Source organism: Hibiscus syriacus, unplaced genomic scaffold, assembly GCF_006381635.1.
Source record: "Hibiscus syriacus cultivar Baekdansim isolate YM2019G1 unplaced genomic scaffold, ASM638163v2 tig00113123_pilon, whole genome shotgun sequence".
Taxonomy (NCBI): domain Eukaryota; kingdom Viridiplantae; phylum Streptophyta; class Magnoliopsida; order Malvales; family Malvaceae; genus Hibiscus; species Hibiscus syriacus.
The window spans coordinates 802429-822627 of record NW_024063443.1 but is presented as its reverse complement, the minus strand read 5'-3'; the positions used below and the strand labels follow the sequence as shown (position 1 = coordinate 822627).

The 20199-nt window shown below is 33.6% G+C and overlaps 1 protein-coding gene across 1 annotated transcript; it reads right to left on the bottom strand.

The window, feature by feature from the left end:
• Positions 1-12004: 12004 nt before the first annotated feature.
• Positions 12005-13363, bottom strand: LOC120185381. The gene has a single exon (XM_039189618.1). It carries the CDS (start codon positions 13361-13363, stop codon positions 12005-12007), a length of 1359 nt encoding a protein of 452 aa, XP_039045549.1.
• Positions 13364-20199: the final 6836 nt, after the last annotated feature.

The window sequence follows — 20199 nt, the reverse complement described above, 5'->3', positions numbered from 1 at the left end:
ATGACTTTCAGCATCTCCGACAGAGTATTATACAGTAGCTTTAGTGTGTATGTGTATTCATAGAACCTTACTTATGTATTGGAGTTGAAAACTTAAGATGTATTATTTTGTTTTAAATCATGTGTCACTGGGCTCTGGTTTGTAAAATATTTTATAATCATTATTTATGTTTTAATTATGATACCATTTAGTACGTTTGAAAGGAAAATAAACAGGTTTTGAAAATCAGGGGATACCTCGGTAGCCCAATGTGACATTTTAGGCATAATCGGATTTCGGGTGTTACCTTTTTGTATTTAAAAACAGAAATCAGAGATTGTGTTTTTATTTCATATATCAGAGTCATACGTTTAAAATTAAAGAAAATAGTATCATTTTTAAATCAGAGAAAATAATCAAATGCGTATGGAACACACTAAAAGGTCAAATTTATTTCTCGGATGTACTTGATAATTTTAAGAAAAGGGGATACAAAACTTCATATAGATTTCAAATTGGTTTCATAAATGAGATCCCTATTAAAAGGGGGTTTGATAGCTAACCAATCAAATTAGAAATTTGAGATCTGATACATTAGAACCATTCAGGATTCAGATTTATCATATGGATACTTAAGAGCTGTGACCTCAGAGTTATTCTAGATTCTAGTATTTAGGCTACTAAGGCATTTTAGTCACTTTGATTTTTGAAAGAAATTTGGTAAGACGACTTGTTCAGCTCTCAAGTTTAACCAAACTAAATAGAGATCTCATCACTACGGTACTTACCAAGAATTCAGATAGGAATACTTCGTAGATGTCGATTCTTTAATATTGACTACATTATGAAGTTGAACAATCCTTCACAATCTTTCTTAAACAAAACCCAATGAGATGCAAATTGTATTTATATATTATCTATCCTTATTCTTATAATGTAGAAGTATTAGAAATGACCGACATACTCAGGTTGTACTCCATAACCCTTATGGTTGTTACAGTGTTTTAAGTTTTACTGGTATTTTCAGAACTTATCCAAAGGCATTCACTTAATCCAAGTTATAAGGGTATTTTGGTTATTCCAGAACTCGATGATATTTCAATCATTTTAAAGTCTTAGGATATTTTGGTAATTTTAAAGCTCAAGGGTATTTCAATCATTTTTAATAAATTCAGTCATATAGAATTCTTTCAGTAAAATAGTCCTCAAGTGTTACTCATAAATCAAACATTTTAGATCATGTGCCTTCTGAGAGGTTAAACATTGACTGTAAATTTTTTTCCAAACAAATCATGAATTTAATAGGTGAATCGGTAGTTCTATTGGACCAAATCTTAATTCTTAGGTTAATTTTGCTATTAAAGGAAATATGTGTCCTTTTAAACCTTAAGGGTATTTTCTTCATTTCTCGTCTGAATTTTTACGTAATAAAACCCTTAATAGGAAAAATCAAAATTTATGGTTTAGAGGCTAACTTTAATCAACCTAAAATTTTATTAGTCCTCTAGTTCCTTATACGGGTCATTTGAGTCTTAATCAGTTTATTAACATTATACCAAAATCAAAGCATGTTTAAAATAATCCACCATAACTCAATCCAAATCATATTCAATCATGCACTGACTAATTACCAATATGTACCGTAAAACATACACATGCTAGTAAAGTATTACCTCAATTTTCGTACTACATCGGCCAATCATTTAACACCACTTGTTCACTCTTGAACTTGAATTTTATGTCCCATAATATCTTTGTAACAACTCCAATCCATAACCGACCCGGATACAAATCTGAGGTGTCATGTTGACTTTCCAAAAGTTTGACTATTTGAAAACTTGTTGAAAATTTAAACTTTTATTTGTATTTAAGTGGTGAAACCCTAAACCAAAGTTACTATTAAAAATTATAATTCACAATGATAATAAATACTCAATATATTTACATAACTTAAAATAGTATAATTACAAAATTGATCAGAGCTATTCGATTTAAAATCTTATAATACATGCCAACAAAATTTCGAAGTAACCAAAATAAAACACCTACAATTCAAATAATTCTGATATTATTATTTTCAGTTGTATGATGCCCTTTCCTAGCTTTACTCCTCAGATCTTTTTGTACCTGCATGTGAAACAATCACACGCTAAGTCGATAACTTAGTGAGACAATAATGAGAGTAGTAAAACATTTAAAAATACTTGCTTATTTAATCCATATAAAACATTCATACTGAAATCAAGATACCTTTCATAAACATAACATATACTGTTATTTATTATTCAATTTATATCATTTTATTTTATTAGCCCAACGCATATTACTGGGTACATTGAGGTTGTGCACTAAATTCAGTTACCACTACTCATATAATTTGCACCGAAGTGCCACGTAGAATATGCACTGAAGTGCCACATAGATTTGTCCCGAAGGACCGCATAGAATTTGTCCCGAAGGACCACATAGAAATTTGTCCTGAATGACCGCATAGAACTCTTGACTCTTGGCAAGCCAACTATACCTCTAATTCTCATACATATACCTTGGACTTTAACATATACACTATTTCACATTCAATTATTCAACATGTCTTTTATTCACATAGACCACATTCATGTAAATCATATTCACATAGAGCATATTCACTTATAACACATTCATGTAAAAATCAAAACATAACTTTAGAAATATAATTTGGATAAAACATTTTAAAAATATTGCATAAAAGAAATAAAAATGTTTTCGATCGAAAACCTCGAGGTTGGCTTATCGTAAGCCGTCCTAATATCTAATATAAAAATATGAATTGCACTCACCTTTGTCTCACGTAAGTCCTAAACGAAATCCTTTTTAACTTTCGTTTAGTCTCTTTGCTATATCGCTTCGATTGGTACACTTTCATTCTAAATCTACACAACAATATATCTAAGACCAATACCAACTTTCCATTAACGAATAACCAATTAGCATTTACATAAATGAAATGAAACACCTAATCTAACATTTTAGGCTGAATAATATTGGTACCCCTCCTATATCACCGATACTTCTCTTCTATGGTACCGATACCCACTTCGGTATCGATACCATTTTAGCATTATGGAATTTCATCCTCAATAATAGTATTGATACCTTACTCTTGGTATTGATACCCCAATATTAGTATCAATACTACTTCAATCAGTATCGATATTGTTCATCGTATTCAAACTCTTTCTTTCAATTTAACCTTATAGTATTGGTATTCTTCTTCCAGTAATGATACCTCTACCAGATTTCATTTATTTTACTTCAAATTTTACCCAAACTTCACCTAAATCTCTTACTCTTAACTCCAGTCATACCCTCAAACACATTATCACTTATCCTAGTTAATTTACCTCCTTAAATCCCCTTATGACATCTAAATTTCTCCATAGAACCCTTAAACTAAAAATCATACCCATCAATCAAACATGTTCTTAATCCTTTCTAATTCTTCAAACACCTTAATTAGAATTTTGACAAGTCAAATAGGGATTTAGAATCCAATTACTAACTATATTTCTTAAATTCCCTTAAAAACCCATTTCCCTAATTCACCATAATTTCTCAATCTCTTAGCTTCTAATCATCCTTAAGCTTTTACATCACCCAAGGACTAAAAACCAACTTAAAAATTCAAGAAAACACCAACTTGAAATTAACTCACCTTAGAAATAAAGGTTCACATGCAAAAGAAAGAAGAAGAGAAAATATCCAAGAGTTATAGACTTTTCTTTCCCTTTTCTATTCCCTCGCATGCTTAAATGGGTTTAGAAATGAATTTTAAATTCATTTCCTGCAAAAATACCAATATGCACTTTTATTCTTCAATCTTTAATAATAAGTCCTAGACAAATATTTCCAAATTAGTCCTTAAACTTTTCAATTTATCAAATTTAACAGCTAAATTTTAAATCCTTATATTTTAGTCACTGACATGATGTTTGGGGTATTACAATTCGCCCCCTTAAGAAAATTTGTCATTAAACTACACAAATAGATGAGGAAATTGTCTTCTCATATCCTTTTCACGTTCCTATGTCGCCTATTCTACTTTGTGATTTCTGTAGAGAACTTTAACCAATGGAATCGTCTTGCTCCTAAGCCGTTTGACTTCGTATGCTAAAATCTACATTGGTTCTTCCTCATAGGTCAGATCAGATTGAACTTCTATTTCTTCTGGTGCTATGATGTGCGAAGGATCTGATCGATATATTCTGAGAATCTATACATGAAAAACATTATTGATCTTTTTCATTTCTGGCGGTAATGCTAACAAATATGCCATTGGTTCAACTCTTTTTAAGATCTCATAGGGTCCAATGAATCTAGAACTGATTTTTCCTTTGCGTCCAAAACGAAGAATCTTATTTCAATGTAATACTTTGAGAAACACTTTGTCGCCTATATGGAATTCAATTTATTTTCTCTTCAAATCCAAATATGACTTGTATCGATCAACATCTATCTTAAGATTATTTTGAATAATCACTTTTTCTTCAACTTCTTTGATCATATATGACCCCACTAAATCTCGATCTTTTAATTCAAACCAATTTAAAGGTGTTCAACATTTTCTTCCATATAAAGCTTCATAGGACTCCATCTTGATACTCGATTGATAATTATTATTATAAGCAAACTCTGCTAATGACATATAATTTTCCCACGATATATGGAAATCAATAATACATGCTCTTAACATATCTTCTAGAACCTGAATCGTCCGCTCCGATTGACAATCTATCTGTAGGTGAAACGTCATGTAAAGTTCAATCGGGTACCCAATGCTCCATGTAAAGACCTCCAAAACCTTGAAGTGAACCTTGGATCTATGTAAGAAACTATTGAAATTGGCACTCCATGCAGTCGAACTATCTCCTTGTGGTATAGTTTAACATACATTGAATAATAAGTTCGAACATGAATGAAGTGGGTTGTCTTTGTCAACCTATCAACAATTACCCAAATTGAATACTTTTTGCTTGGTGTCAAAGGTAAAACCGTTACGAAATCCATTGTAACTCTTTCCCATTTCCATTAAGGAATAGAGATTGGTTGTAATAGTTCTGAAGGCACTTGATGTTCAGCTTTCACTTGTTGGCAGGTTAAACATTTTGCAACAAACTCTGTAATAGCTCTTTTCATGACTGGCCACGAGTATCGCCCTTTTAAATCTTGATACATCTTGTTTCCTCCTGAATGTATAGTCAATGTACTACAATGCACTTCAGAAAGTATATCTCTCTTCAACTCTTCATCATTTGGAATACAAACTCTGTCTCTGTATTATAAGCATCTATTAGACTTTACTTCAAAGTTCTTGATTTTACCTTTTTCTACTTGTTCCAATCTGGATAAACACTTATCATCTCTCCTTTGTGACTTTTTTATTCGCTCTAAAAATAGAGGTCTTAGCCTTAATTAAGCCATCAGATCACCATTGTCCTTTAACGCAAGTCGGGCGTTTAACATACGCAAAGTTGTAAATGTCTTTCGGCTAAGTGCATCAGCTACAACGTTAGCTTTCATGGGGTAATAATTTATGATTGCATTATAGTCTTTAAGTAGCTCGATCCATCTCCTTTGTCTCAGGTTTACCTCTTTTTGAGTCAATAAGTACTTTAAGCTTTTGTGACACATGAAAATGTAACAACGATCACAATATAAATAGTGGTGCCATATCTTCAGTGCAAACACCACTACTGCTAACTCAAGATCATGAGTCGGATAATTCTTTTCATCTAACTTAAGCTGTCTCGAAGCATAGACTACTATTTTTCTATCTTGCATTAAAACACATCCCATACCATTATGGGAAGTGTTACTAAAAATTGTGTAGTCTTTGCCTGATTCTGGTTGCACTAGCACTGGAGCCTCTGTTAGAACCTTCTTTAAAGTTTCAAAACTCTCATGGCATTTGTCCGTCCAAATGAATAAAACATTTTTCCTTAATAAATTTTTCAAGGAGGAGGAAATCATGAAAAGTCCTTTACGAACCTTCGATAATATCCAGCTAAACCCAAGAAACTCCATACTTCAGAAACATTTCTTGGAACTTCCCAATCTATGATGGCCTTAATCTTCTGAGGATCCACTCAAATCCCCTATGAAGATACCACATGACCCAGAAATGCCACTTCAGGTAACCAAAACTCACACTTATGCGTCTTAGCATAAAGTTTCTTATCTCGAAGTGTCTGAAGAACCACTCGAAGATAGGTGTCATGTTCCTCATTTGTCTATGAATACACCAATATGTCATCAATGAATACAACTAAAAATTGATCGAGATATGGTTGAAATACTCTATTCATGAGGTCCATAAATGTTGTTGGTGCATTATTTAACCCAAACGGTATTGCTACGAATTCGTAATGGCCATACTGAGTCCTAAACGCCGTTTTTGGAATATCCACTTCTTGTATCTTCAACTGATGATAGCCAAAGCTTAAATCAATCTTGGAAAACACTGAAACTCCCTTGAGTTGATCAAATAAATCGTTGATTCTTGGGAGATGATATTTATTCTTTATTGTTACCTTGTTGAGTTGTCGATAATCAATGCATAGACATATCAAACCATCTTTCTTCCTTAAAAATAGTACTTGTGCACCCCAAGGTGACACACTGGATCTGATGAATACTTTATTCAATAGCTCTTGCAACTGAGTCTTTAATTCACTCAGTTATTTTGGGGCCATTATGTAAGGAGCCATCGAAATTGGTGTTGTTCCAGGCATTACCTTAATTTGAAGCTCAACCTCTCTATCTGGAGGTAATCTAGATAACTCATCTGGAAATGCGTCTAAAAATTCTTGGACTGTCTGAATGTCCTCCAATCTCATCTCCTTGGCTCGAGTATCAATTACATTGGTGATGAAATCTTGACATCCTTGTAACATTAACTTCTTAGTTGACATTACCGATATCACATTAGCTAATTAATTAATTCTCTCGCTGACCACAATTAGTTCCAATCCACTAGAACTTCTCAACACTGCCTTCTTCAATCGACAGTTGACAGTGGCATGGTAATGATACATCCAATCCATTCCTATAATAACTTCAAACTCATTAAAGGGTAATTCAATTATATTAGCAAGGAATTCAATTCCCTAAATCCTTATAGGACACCCTCAACAAATTTGATTCACCCAAGCACTATGCCCTAGCGGGTTAGTCACAATCACCTCACTACTTATAGCTTCTAACTGAATTGTCAATTCTCTCACCAATTTACTACTAATATAAGAATAAGTTGATCTCGGGTCAATCAAGACCAAAACAAGTTTATCAAATAAATGGAAAGTACCTGTAATGATCTTAGGATCATCACGGTCTTCACTAGTCTTAAGATTATACACCTGAGCATTCGAGTGTATTTCAATTTTAGTGGTCGACTCAGATTGATTTCTTCCTCAACCTCATCATCTACCTCTCTGAGGTAAAATATCAAATCTCTCAGATTGTGCAGGCTCTCCAGTTATCAATGGGTAATCCCAGATAAAATATCTCATGTCCCCACATCTGAAGCATGCTCCGGAAACCATTCGACAATTGCCACTATGATGTTTACCACAATGCTGACATTGACTTGGCCTTCTAGCTCCTGATTTAGTAGATTAATTCTGCTTAACTTTCACAGGATTTGATCCTTTACCTGAGGATACAGCTGAGTCAGATTTAGATTGAGGTCGTAAACCCGAACCTCGGCTTAACTTTGATTTCAATGCACTCAATGAAGCACCAACTCTCTTGTTCCACTTAGTCTTTTGCTCCCCAAATCTTTCATTCTGAGCCCACTCCGTGGCTTTAGCTCGATTTACCACTTCTTTAAATGTTGAAAGGTTTAGCGCTAACAGCAACTCCTTCAATCTAGGGCGCAAACCCTCCACAAACCAATCACATGAGTCTTTTTCCGTCGGAACCAATTCAGCTGCAAATCTACTCAATTTGTTGAACTTGCACTCATACTCATACACAGTACGATTCCCTTGCTTCAAATTCATGAGTTATTGTTTCATTTGATGGATAAAATGATCACTGATATACTTGTTCTTGAACTCTTCCAAAAAGAACGGCCACTTCACTTGATCTCTAGATACTCCCATTGTCATATTGGTCCACCATATTAGTGCTTGTCCTCGTAGCAATGAGACTACTCCATCCAACTTCTCCATATCAGAACAATATAGACCCTCAAGCATAATCTTAACGTCGTTTAGCCAAAGATCCGTAAAAACGATACCTTCCTCAGCTTCTCCTATAAACTCAGGCGTTCCTAAAATTTTAAGCTCCTTCTCCACATTCATCTTAGGAGATGGGTAAGCAGACGGTTGAAAACGCGTCAGAATCACGTCTAACGTCCGGAAAAAGATCCCTTGATCTTGCACAGGCACTCCTTGATGCTTCTGCTCTTCACCTTGCCTAACTAGGGTAGGTGAATTACTACTCCCCTCAAAAACCATTTCCTGGTTCACTTCGGGAGCCCTCGTAGTCCGATATTTATTAAGATAAAATCACTAACTCTATTAGCAAGGACAACATACAATTTACCCTATAATATAAGAAATTTTTAACCTTTTGTTGGCATGTACACTTTAAAATCACAATTTGCTTCATTTTTAACTTAAAATCAGTTAAAATTTAGCTCTGATACCAATAAATATAACACCCCAACCCGTAACCGATCAGGATACGAATATGAGGTGTCACATTTACTTTTCAAAACTTTGACTCTTTGAAAACTTGTTGAAATTTTAAACTTTTATTTGTATTTAAGTGGTGAAACCCTTAAACCAAAGTTACTATTAAAATTTATAATTCACAATGATAATAAATACTCAATATATTTACATAACTTAAAATAGTATAATTACAAAATTAATCAGAGCTATTCAATTTAAAACCTTATAATACATGCCAACAAAATTTCGAAGTAACCAAAATAAAACACCTATAATTCAAATAATTCTGATCTCATTGTCTTCAGTTGTATGTTGCCCTTTCCTAGCTTTACTCCTCGGATCTTTTTGTACCTACGTGTGAAACAATCACACACTAAGTCGATGACTTAGGGAGGCAATAATGAGAGTAGTAAAACATTTCAAAACACTTTCTTATTCAATCCATATAAAACATTCATAGTGAAATCAAGATACATTTCATAAACATGACATATATTTTATTTATTATTCAATTTATATCATTTTATTTTATTAGCCCAATGCATATTATTGAGAACTCAAGGTATCTGAGTACATTGAGGTTGTGCACTAAATGCAGTCACCACTGCTCGCATAATTTGCACCGAAGTGCCATGTAGAATATGCACCGAAGTGCCACATAGATTTGTCCCGAAGGACTGTGTAGAATTTGTCCCGAAGGACTGCATAGAATTTGTCCCGAAGGACCACGTAGAAATTTGTCTCAAAGGACCGCGTAGAACCCTCGACTCTTGGTATGCCAACTATACCTCTAATTCTCATACATATACTTTGGGCTTTAACATATAAATTATTTCACATTTCATTATTCAACATGTCTTTTATTCTCATAAACCACATTCATGTAAATCATATTCACATAGTGCATATTTACATATAACACATTCATGTAAAAATCAAAACATAACTTCAGAAATATAATTTGGATAAATTATTATAAAAATATTGCATAAAAGAAATAAAATTGTTTTCGATTAAAAACTTCGAGGTTGGCTTATCGCAAGCCGTCCTCATATCTAATATAAAAATATAAATTACACTCAACTTTGCCTCACGTAAGTCCTAAATGAAATCTTTTTTAACTTTTGTTCAGTCTCTTTGCTATATCGCTTCGATCAGTACACTTTCGTTCCAAATCTACAAATCAATATGCCTAAGATCAATACCAACTTTCCATTAACGAATACCCAATTAGCACTTACATAAACGAAATGAAACACCTAATCTAACATTTTAGGTTGAATACAGCACCGATACTTCTCTTTTATGGTACCAATACACACTTCGGTATCGATACCATTTTAGCATTCTAGAATTTCATCCTCAATAATAATTTCGATACCTTACTTTTGGTATCGATACCCCAATATCAGTATCGATACTACTTCAATCAGTATCGATATTGTTAATCGTATTCAAAATCTTTCCTTCAATTTAACCTTATAATATCAGTACTGTTCTTCCAATACCGATACCTTCACCCAGATTTCATTTATTTCACTTCGAATTTTACTCAAAATTCACCTAAATCTCTTACTCTTAACTCCAATCATACCCTCAAACTAATTATCACTTATCCTAGTTAACTTACCTCTATAAATCTCCTTATAACATCTAAATTTATCCATCGAACTCTTAAACTAAAATTTCATATCCATCAATCAAACATGTTCTTAATCCTTTCTAAAGCTTTAAACACATTAATTAGAGCTTTGACAAGTCAAATATGCATTTAGAATCCAATTACTAACCATATTTCTTAAACTCCCTTAAAAACCCCTTTTCCTAATTCACCATAATTTCTCAATCTCTTAGCTTCTAATCATCCTTAAGCTTTCCTTAAGCTTTTACATCACCCAAGGACTAAAAACCAACTTAAAAATTCAAGAAACAACTAACTTGAAATTAACTCTCCTTGGAAATAAAGGTTCACGGGCAAAAGAAAGAAGAATAGAAAATAACCAAGAGTTCCACACTTTTCTTTCCCTTTTCTATTTCCTCACATGTTTAAATGGGTTTAGAAATGAATTTTATTTCCTGCAAAAATAAAAAACCAATATGTCCTTCCATTCTTCAATCTTTAATAATAATTCCTAGATAAATTTCTAAATTAGTCCTTAAACTTTTTAATTTATAAAATTTAACCGCTAAATTTTAAATCCTTATATTTTAGTCATTGACATGATGTTTGGGGTATTACAATCTTGGATACATGGCAAAAAGAATTCTATCAGGAACATAATTTAAACGTGAAAATCGGATCAAAAAAATAAAATGTCAAAACCAACTTATTGGGTTCGAATTTGGTGAAATAGATTGCAAAAACGGACTTAAGATGTCGAAAAATACCAGGATAGGTTGTCTCGAAAAAAGTCAATGGTCAACAACGACGATCAACAGTCAACAGCTAGACTCGGATCGACTTGGTGTGGCTCGACTTGACTCAGTTGGACCAGTTTGGGCTAAAGGGAATTGGACTAGATGGGTTTTGGGTCGGGTCAATGAGTCGGGTTGACACGCTTCTAGAAGGTCCACTAGACGGTGGAATAACCCCATGCACAGCGACGACGCATGAGGGCACGTGCGACATCTCATGGCATTAGAATTTTTTTAAAAATAAATCTAAAATTCATTTTATGAGGTGTTGAGGCACTTACCAAGCTCGGTTCACGTCGGTAAATGACAGAGAGCTCGATTTCGAATTGTTGGAAACTTCTTCCTCTTCACACCTCACACACCGACGACGATAGCAAATCTGAGGACACCAATTGACTCCTCTCAACGTCAGGAACACATTGGTGCCGGCGGTTTAGTTAATCGAAGCTCAAACATCGACGAAATGGCGTTTAAAGTTTCTTTGAGAAAAAATGTTTATAAAGGGAAGCATGCGAGAGAGGGAGATTTGGGGATTGTAAAGTATGACAATGATCTTTCCAGGTAAGGGGTTTATAACCCAATTTTATATTAAAAAAAGGGGTAAAACCATCCTTCTAGTCCTTATTTTTCCTCCAATTTACGAAATCTATTCAAAATTTAAATGAAATCTCAATTTAGTCCTTAAAAAATATTTAACCCCTAAATCGAGTTGTAACACTCCACATTAATAGTTCGAATAAAGAAGTTTATTAGTTTAAAGCACGAATTAATGTGGTATTTCACTTGTAAAAGAATCAACCAATCGAGTATACTATCCCAGAGAAAAGAGGCCTAGGAAAACCTAATCTGAATTCTGAAATAATAATGAAAAACCAACTCCTTCATTGGTTTCATCATAACCAAAAACAACCATCAGCAAGCCTCTCCCGCCGATTCTCGTGCATATATATATAACTCAACCCTACCAAAACCTCCACGATCGCAGCCTCCGTTTTCTCCAAATCGGAGAAATGCAATGTCTGCAACAACAAAACCGTCGGCTTTGCGTTCAGTTTTTGTTGCTCCGAGTCTCTCTCTTGCAGCCATCGCAACGTATCATGTGCCATCGGTGCCAACCACCCGATTATCTCCTCCAACGCCTCTTTCCACCCTTGTGCCAGACCTTGTCCCCCGTCGCTCTCTTCGCCCCATTTCCCTTTCAGCTTCCTTCTCAAAGCTCGTTTCAGGCTTATCGGCAACATCTCGAACATGTTCTCTCGAACTTCCTCGCCGATGCTTGTTGCCGTGTGGAAACAGCTCTCTGCCATGATGATTAGGTTCGCATAACGAAAGGCAAGCCCCGCTGCTCCCACGGTGCCCGCCGGAGCCGATTGTATCAGCCTTTTGTTTCTTATCACTGGAATTTGGAAACCCAAGGCGTTAACTTCAGCTGATCTTGGTTTGGTCTTCGAAGCTTTCATGAGTGGGCCCGATTTCGAGGCTTGTTTCATATACTTGTCTTTGTCCACGAGAAGGCAATAATTGGCCTCTGGATAAACCTTCATGTTTAAAGCTTTTCTTCTGGGAATATAAAAGCACGGAAGACTCGGAACGAAGGGTCCAAAAATGGTGCAGATTCTGGAGTAAACCGCAAAGACGATTCGAGCCATTAATCCCACAGTTGTATCAAATCTTTGGCTCCAAAGGGAAACCTTTTTGAAATGTACAACTTGCTTTCTCTGGAAAGTGATATTCTGGTTAAAGTAATCTTTGCTGATCTTCCATTTCTGCATTTTCTTCTCCGACGCTTCTAATTCGTTGAGGGCAACCAACGATTCGTATAGAGCAGACGTCGTGTTCACGTATTTCTCCATCTTTTTAATGTTTTTCCCAACGTTTCTAGAGCTAAAATTAAAATTTCCAATTTCCATTACTCCCTGTGTCACTTTCTGGTAAGCAATTTCGAACCGGTTGAGTTCTTCATCGATGCATTTCTTACTCAAACGAGAAACCACAGCCACGGCTTGACCGAGATCCTCGAGCTTCTCTTTACACGCAAGTTCAAGAAGATAGCTTTCATCGGCAGAGTTTAAAAAGGCGACGCCACAGGACTTCACGGGGCCTTGACGGAGTTTGAAGAATTCATCGTCTGAGAGAGAGTTATACAGTGCGACAAGGCGAGACATAGTTTTCGCCGCCTCGAAGGCTAAGAATTGAAGCGTGGACTTGGAGGAGAAAGAAGAGGCATCACCGCCAGCAATGAGCGACGCCATGGATGCCTCTACAATCCTGGCGTCGTGACTCAGTGGACCTTTTATGATGTGTTTGAGTTGGGTGGTAGGGTTTTTAGGGATGAAGTGAAGCAGCAGCAGATAGACGTAAGGGTATTTGAGGAGATGGGTGGGACATTTCCAAGCTTCTTCATTGGCAACGCGCTTATTATAAGGACAATAATAGGAATGACTTTCTTCTTCTGCCCGTGTGAATGTAGGAAAGGAGGGACACAAAGAAAAAGACATTTTTTTTGTTGATTATTTCTTGGTCTACGACTCTGCCACATGGGACTCCTTTCTGCCCAAATTCTGATTTCAACTCTTGTATTCTACTGAAATATACAAATTAATCTGTTCATTTAGTTTTAAATACTTCAATCAATTATGTTAATAATATCATTAGTAAATTTAAATCGATATTGATAGTAAAATCACTCCGATAAAAACGTTGAACAATTTTCTTATTAGAAATCCTTTTTTCTATTAAGGTGTTTGTTATAATATTTGTTGGAAGTTATATGGATCATTCGATGACTTTTGGAGTATCACCGACTATCTTTATTATCGTACATGTATGAAATCTGAAGAAGATACCTCACACTCCAGACTACTTCCTAAAGTCATGTGTTTCAGACACTTCCGATGGTATTGTAGTAAATATCCTACTTGAAAAAAAAAATAACTTTTCATAAACTTTATTAATCCAAAATTTTTCAACGAGTTATTAAAAAGATTTTACCATCAATTGATCCGTAAAAGTGATAATTTAGGTTTTCCTTAAATCATGTCATTTCTTTAACATAAATAATTAAATATATTATTATTTTATTTATACTAATAATATTCTAAGACTAGAAAAATTAAATTATGTCAAATGGTTTAAATTGAAGGTTAAATATAGTAAAGGGACTAAAATTATAATTAAACCTTTATAACAATTTGTCGGTTTTTGTAAACTGAGGTGGGAAAGGTGTTTCTTAATTCAGACTTCACATCGAGAGTACCACTGAAGTTCGCGCCCGTAGTTTCTATATACTTTTAATAATTTAAAATAATAATTTCAAATCCGATTTTATAAGATCATTAATTTTTAATCAATGTCGAGAAGTATGAAACAGCTGTTAGGGTGCTATTGGTTTGGGGTGTGTGAGATTATTAGGGAATATTTTTTTCGGAGTGTGATTCTTCCGTTTAGATTGTAAAGATTCTCAACCTTCGGTAATAAGTCATTCCTAATAGTAGTATTTTGGGGGTTTATTACCGTGAATGTGATCTTCCCACTCTCTTACAACAACAACAACAACAACAAAACCCAATTCCCATATGCAATGGGATAAGGGGGAGGTAAGGTAGTAGGCTGCTCCCAACGCCAGGTTGAGAGTAGCTTCCGTGGAAGACCTCCGGCAGTCAGAAAATTAAAAATATAGATAAAATGCAATGCATGTATAAATAAATACAAAATACATAGTTGAACAGTAATCATATGCAGTTATTAATATCATTAATATCATATGCGCGTCTGTAATGGGCAGTAATCCTTGCAAAAAAAAAATCCATGCGAAAAATTCTCTGTATATAGACAGAAACGTAAGACCCGACTAAAATTAAAAGTGGAGAGAATGATACACAGAAGTCAAACGATAGCAAGCCCAGTTCTAAGCCTTCATTAATACCAATAATAGAAACGAATAAAAAGTAGGAGTCATGAAAATTACTACAAAGGCATTAAAAGAAGACAAAGATGATACACCCTAGAGATGTGACCTACACTACTCGACTATCCTAGTCTTAAGTCTCCATACTTTCCTATCAGAGGTCATGTCCTCGGTAAGGACTAAATCTATCAAATCAGATCTCAAGCAGGCTTCCCACTCTCTTAGGTATTGTTAAATTCCCTGTGTTTTAGATTAAAATGCCCTTAATTTTTTAAAAAAAATATATATTTCTTCAATCGTTGAATAAAGAAATTGTACAAAGGTTAAATTACAAATTTATCCTTAAACTATTTTAGATTTATAAAAAAGTTCATAATTAGAATTTTATATGAAGTTTAGTGGTTAAAATAAAATTAAACCTATTTATCTTTTAAATTTTGTAAAAAAAATTATATAAAATTTAATAAATTTAAAATTTTTAAAATATATATATAAATTAATTATAGTAAAATTATATATTTTCACTGATATTACATTCTAATATTTTCATTTAAATATTTAGAATTTAACTTGTATATATATATATATATATATAATAAGGATAATTTGGTAAAATATATATTCTAATAATCTTTTATTCATTTAATCAAACATTGTAATCTTACATTCTGCTAAACGAACCAAACACAACAATGCAACATTCCCAGTAATGTGTTAAGTAATGTTACATTCTGATAATCCTATTCTCGAAGTAAAACTACTTTCTATGAACCAAATGCACCCTTAATATTCAACTGTTGGGGAAAAAGTAGGCTTGTTTTATTTTTTAACTGAAAGGTAAAGCTGGATTTAGTTTGATATTTATGGGTTAAATGATTTTTTTACCATTAAAGCTGTATCTTATACTGTTTTGCCATTTTTTTTTTCTTATTTAGTTAGACGTCTGAATTTTTTTTAATAAAAATCATTACAAAAAAAAGGTACATGATATTTTATGATGTTCCATGCAGTACATAACACATAATAAATAATCTTAAAATAAAAAACATTTAAAAAAAAAATAGGACTTTTTGAGTTTTATGATTTTTTTAATAAATTTAATTCATATATGTGTTATATATCATGTTTCTAGAGCATTAAAGCGATAAAGAAATATTTAAATACTAAAACGATAATAAAATACGATTTCAAGATCAAAATACTATTTAATCTTATATTTATCATTATTTTTAAAAACATATAATTACAATTACAATAATATAATCAATATATATATATATAACTCAAATTTCAAATAATAATATATTTATAAAAAATAGTAGATGATATTATTACACCAAATGAATCAAAACATTAGATCTTAAAGTTTTTAAGAAAAAGTTATAGTTAAGATGATCCAATTTAAAAAAAAAACTAATTAACAATCCAATAATTTGAACCTAATTTTAGTTGATTTTGAACACAATACTGTGAGGGGCGTTTGATTTGCATAAAATAATGTTATCAAGGGGAATAATCTTTTCCGAAATAGGATTCTCACATTTGGTTTACGAAAAAAAATTATTATCAGGGAATAATCATTTCCGAATAGTAGGGTTTTTTTGTTAAAATGGTAGGAATGCCATTAACTCCAAATTCTTATGTATTAGACAATTCTCATCACTTTGGACAATAATACCTCTAAACTAATGAATTCTTTTTTATAACGATCCTTTTCAATTCTTTTTTTTTTCTTTATTTAAAATTATAAATATAATAATAATATGCAAAAAGTTTAATTTAGTAAAATATTAATAAATTTGATTATTTAAATTTATTTTTTATTTTTTATTTAATATATTAATTATTTATAATTTTATGAGGTGAAAAATAGTATGATTGTAAAAATGTAATTATTTAAAACAATATCTAATTTTAAGTTATTGACAAAAAAATCTTTTCGAGATCATAATATATTTTTCATATATTATTATTTTATATAAATAAATATGATACTTATGAAAATTATTTAAAAATATAAGTTTAACATACTAATTATATATTAAATTTATTCTTTCTAAAAAAATTAGATAATATAACTATTAAAATATTTTTATGAATTTTCATACAAATATTTTTAATTTAATATTAAAGTTCAACCTTTTTAAAAAACATATATCACAAGGATAATTTTGTAAAATATGTATTCAAGTAATCTTATATTACTCTAACCAAACACTGTAGTTTTACATTCAAGTTAAACAATCCGAACAAGCTATTACAACATTCCCATAGTAATCCTATTTTCCAGTAATATTATTCCCGAAAGTAATCTTAAATTTGTTAAAACAGTAGGATTACTGAAATGCCTCTATATGATTAATTTACTTCATATGCATCACTTATATAGTTTTTACAATAGAATTAGTTACAATATAACTGCCTAACTAATTCTCTAACTAACCCCTAACTGTACAAACAGTTTCTTTACTCTTAACACTCCCCCTCAAGTTGGGAAGTGAAATACATCCTTAACTCCCAACTTGGATAAAAGATACTTATGTTGTGTAACGCCAAGAGCTTTTGTTAAAATATCAGCTTGTTGCTCTGCAGTTGGTACAAATTCGGTTTGAATCAAGCCCTGCTGAATTTTCTCTCTTATGAAATGGCAGTCTATCTCGATATGCTTTGTTCTCTCATGAAACACTGGATTTGCTGCAATTTGTAAGGCTGCTCTGCTGTCGCTAAAAATTTTTGTAGGTTGATTGTTGTTAACTCCAAGCTCCTTTAACAACCCTTGCAACCAAACTAGTTCTGACGTTGTCACTGCCATGCTCCTATACTCAGCTTCTGCTGAAGATCTTGCCATGGTGCTTTGTTTTTTTGATTTCCATGAAACTAGTGAATCTCCTAGCTTTACACAGAAACTGTCACTGATTTTCTTGTCATTGGACATGTCGCCCAATCCGAATCACAACTAGCCACAAGTTGACAACTACTTGAAGCTTTCAAAAAAATTCCCAAACCAGGATTATTTTTTATGTACTTTACCACTCTAAGAGCTGCCTCCATGTGCTCTTTCTTTGGTTGATGCATAAATTGACTAAGATGCTGAACTGAAAAAGCTATATCAGGTCTTGTATGTGTTAAGTAAAGCAGCCTACCAATTAACCTCTGAAATTCTGCTTTGTCAGCTAAACAATCTTCACCTTTGTTTTTTTGTTGCAGGAAACGATCATACTCCACTGTGGTAAGCTTAGTGTTCTGTTCCAAGGGTGTTGCAACAGGTTTCGCACCCCTATTCCTGAATCTCGAATAAGCTCAAGAGCATACTTCCTCTGATTTAACAAAATCCCTTCTTTTGTTCTTAAAACTTCCAAGCCAAGAAAATATTTCAGTTCACCCAAGTCTTTCATCTTGAAGTTCTTATGCAGTACCTCTTTTAATTCTGTAATCATCTTAGCATCATTCCCTGTGATTAACAGGTCATCAACATAAACTAGAAGTACTATAATATGATCCCCTTGTCTCCTAGTAAACATAGAATAGTCATGTTTACTTTGATCATACCCTGCTGAGATAAGATCTTCTGTGAGCTTAGTATTCCATTGTCTTGAGGATTGTTTTAAGCCATAGAGAGACTTTTGTAGTCTACACACAACATTCTCCCCCTGACTACAAAAACCTTGAGGCAACTCCATGTAAACTTCCTCAAGTAGATCACCTTGCAAGAAGGCATTGTGAACATCCATTTGCCACAGAGGCCAATCAAAGATTGCAGCAAGAGCAAGAACAAACCTAACTGTGGTAAGCTTGGCAACAGGGGAAAAAGTATCGACAAAATCAACACCTTCCCTTTGATTATAACCCTTAGCAACCAGTCGAGCCTTAAATCTCTCAACTTCACCAGAGGCTTTTAGTTTAACCTTAAAGACCCATTTGCAACCAATACACACTTTTCCTGGAGGCAAAGGAACAAGAGACCATGTATTATTCAACTCAAGAGCTTGAATTTCCTCCTGCATTGCCTTAACCCATCTAGGATCAGACTTGGCTTCAAGAAAGGTGTTAGGTTCAACAGAATGAGTAACAGAAAAAAGAAAAGATTGTGTATGCCATGGCAGATGGGAATATGAAATGTGGCTAGATATGGGATACTGACCTGGAAAGGAAGTGGATTAGCAGGTATAAATGTAGTCACTTAACCAAGAAGGAGGTTTAGAAACCCGAGAGGAAGTTCTATTAGGTTGAGACCTAGGTACCATAGGATCAGACTCCACAATAACACCATCTGTTGAAGCAGTAAGAAGATTATCTACAGGACCATTGGAAGCAGAATGAAGATCAAGTTGAGAATCAGGGACATGCTGTTGTTGAGACTCAGATGGAGGCTCAGGAGAAAGAGGTTGAGATGCTGGTGGGGACAAGTCAGGAAATGAAAGATTCAAGAAATCTGAATCAGAGATATGAGGGTTGGAGGGGAAAAAAGAAACAGAATTAGGAGAAGCCATTTTGAAGGGAAACATGTCTTCATGAAAATAACATCTATGTTGACAAAAATTTGGCTTCAAGATCAAAAAGTATGTATCCTTTTTGGGTAGATGAATAACCAACAAACACAGACGGAATAGCCTTGGAGGAAAATTTATCAGTGTATTTAGGTTTAGTGGCATAGCACAAGCAACCAAAAACTCGTAACTGAGTCAAATTAGGGGTTTTATGATAACGTTTCTCAAAGGGTGTCTGTCATTGAATAACAGAGGAAGGTAATCTATTAATTATGTAACAGGCAGTAAGGACACATTCACCCCAAAATTTAAGAGGGACTTTGGACTGAAATCGTAAGGCACGAGCAACTTCAAGCACATGTCTATGCTTTCTCTCGGAAACCCCATTCTGCTGGGGTGTACCAACACAGAACTTTGGTGTATAAGGCCAATGGAAGAAAAAAAAGGTGAACAAACTGAATTAAAGAACTCAGATCCATTATCGCTCCTAATGATTGAACTGAAGCAGAAAATTGGGTTTTAGCCATAGAAATAAATTTTCTAAGATTGTAGAGGGCATCATTCTTATGCTTCAACAGATACAACCAAGTCATCGGGGTATGGTCATCAACGATGGTTAAAAAACCGATGGCCACTATGTGTAGATACTCGATATGGACCCGAAAGATCAATGTGAATAAGTTGAAATGGTACA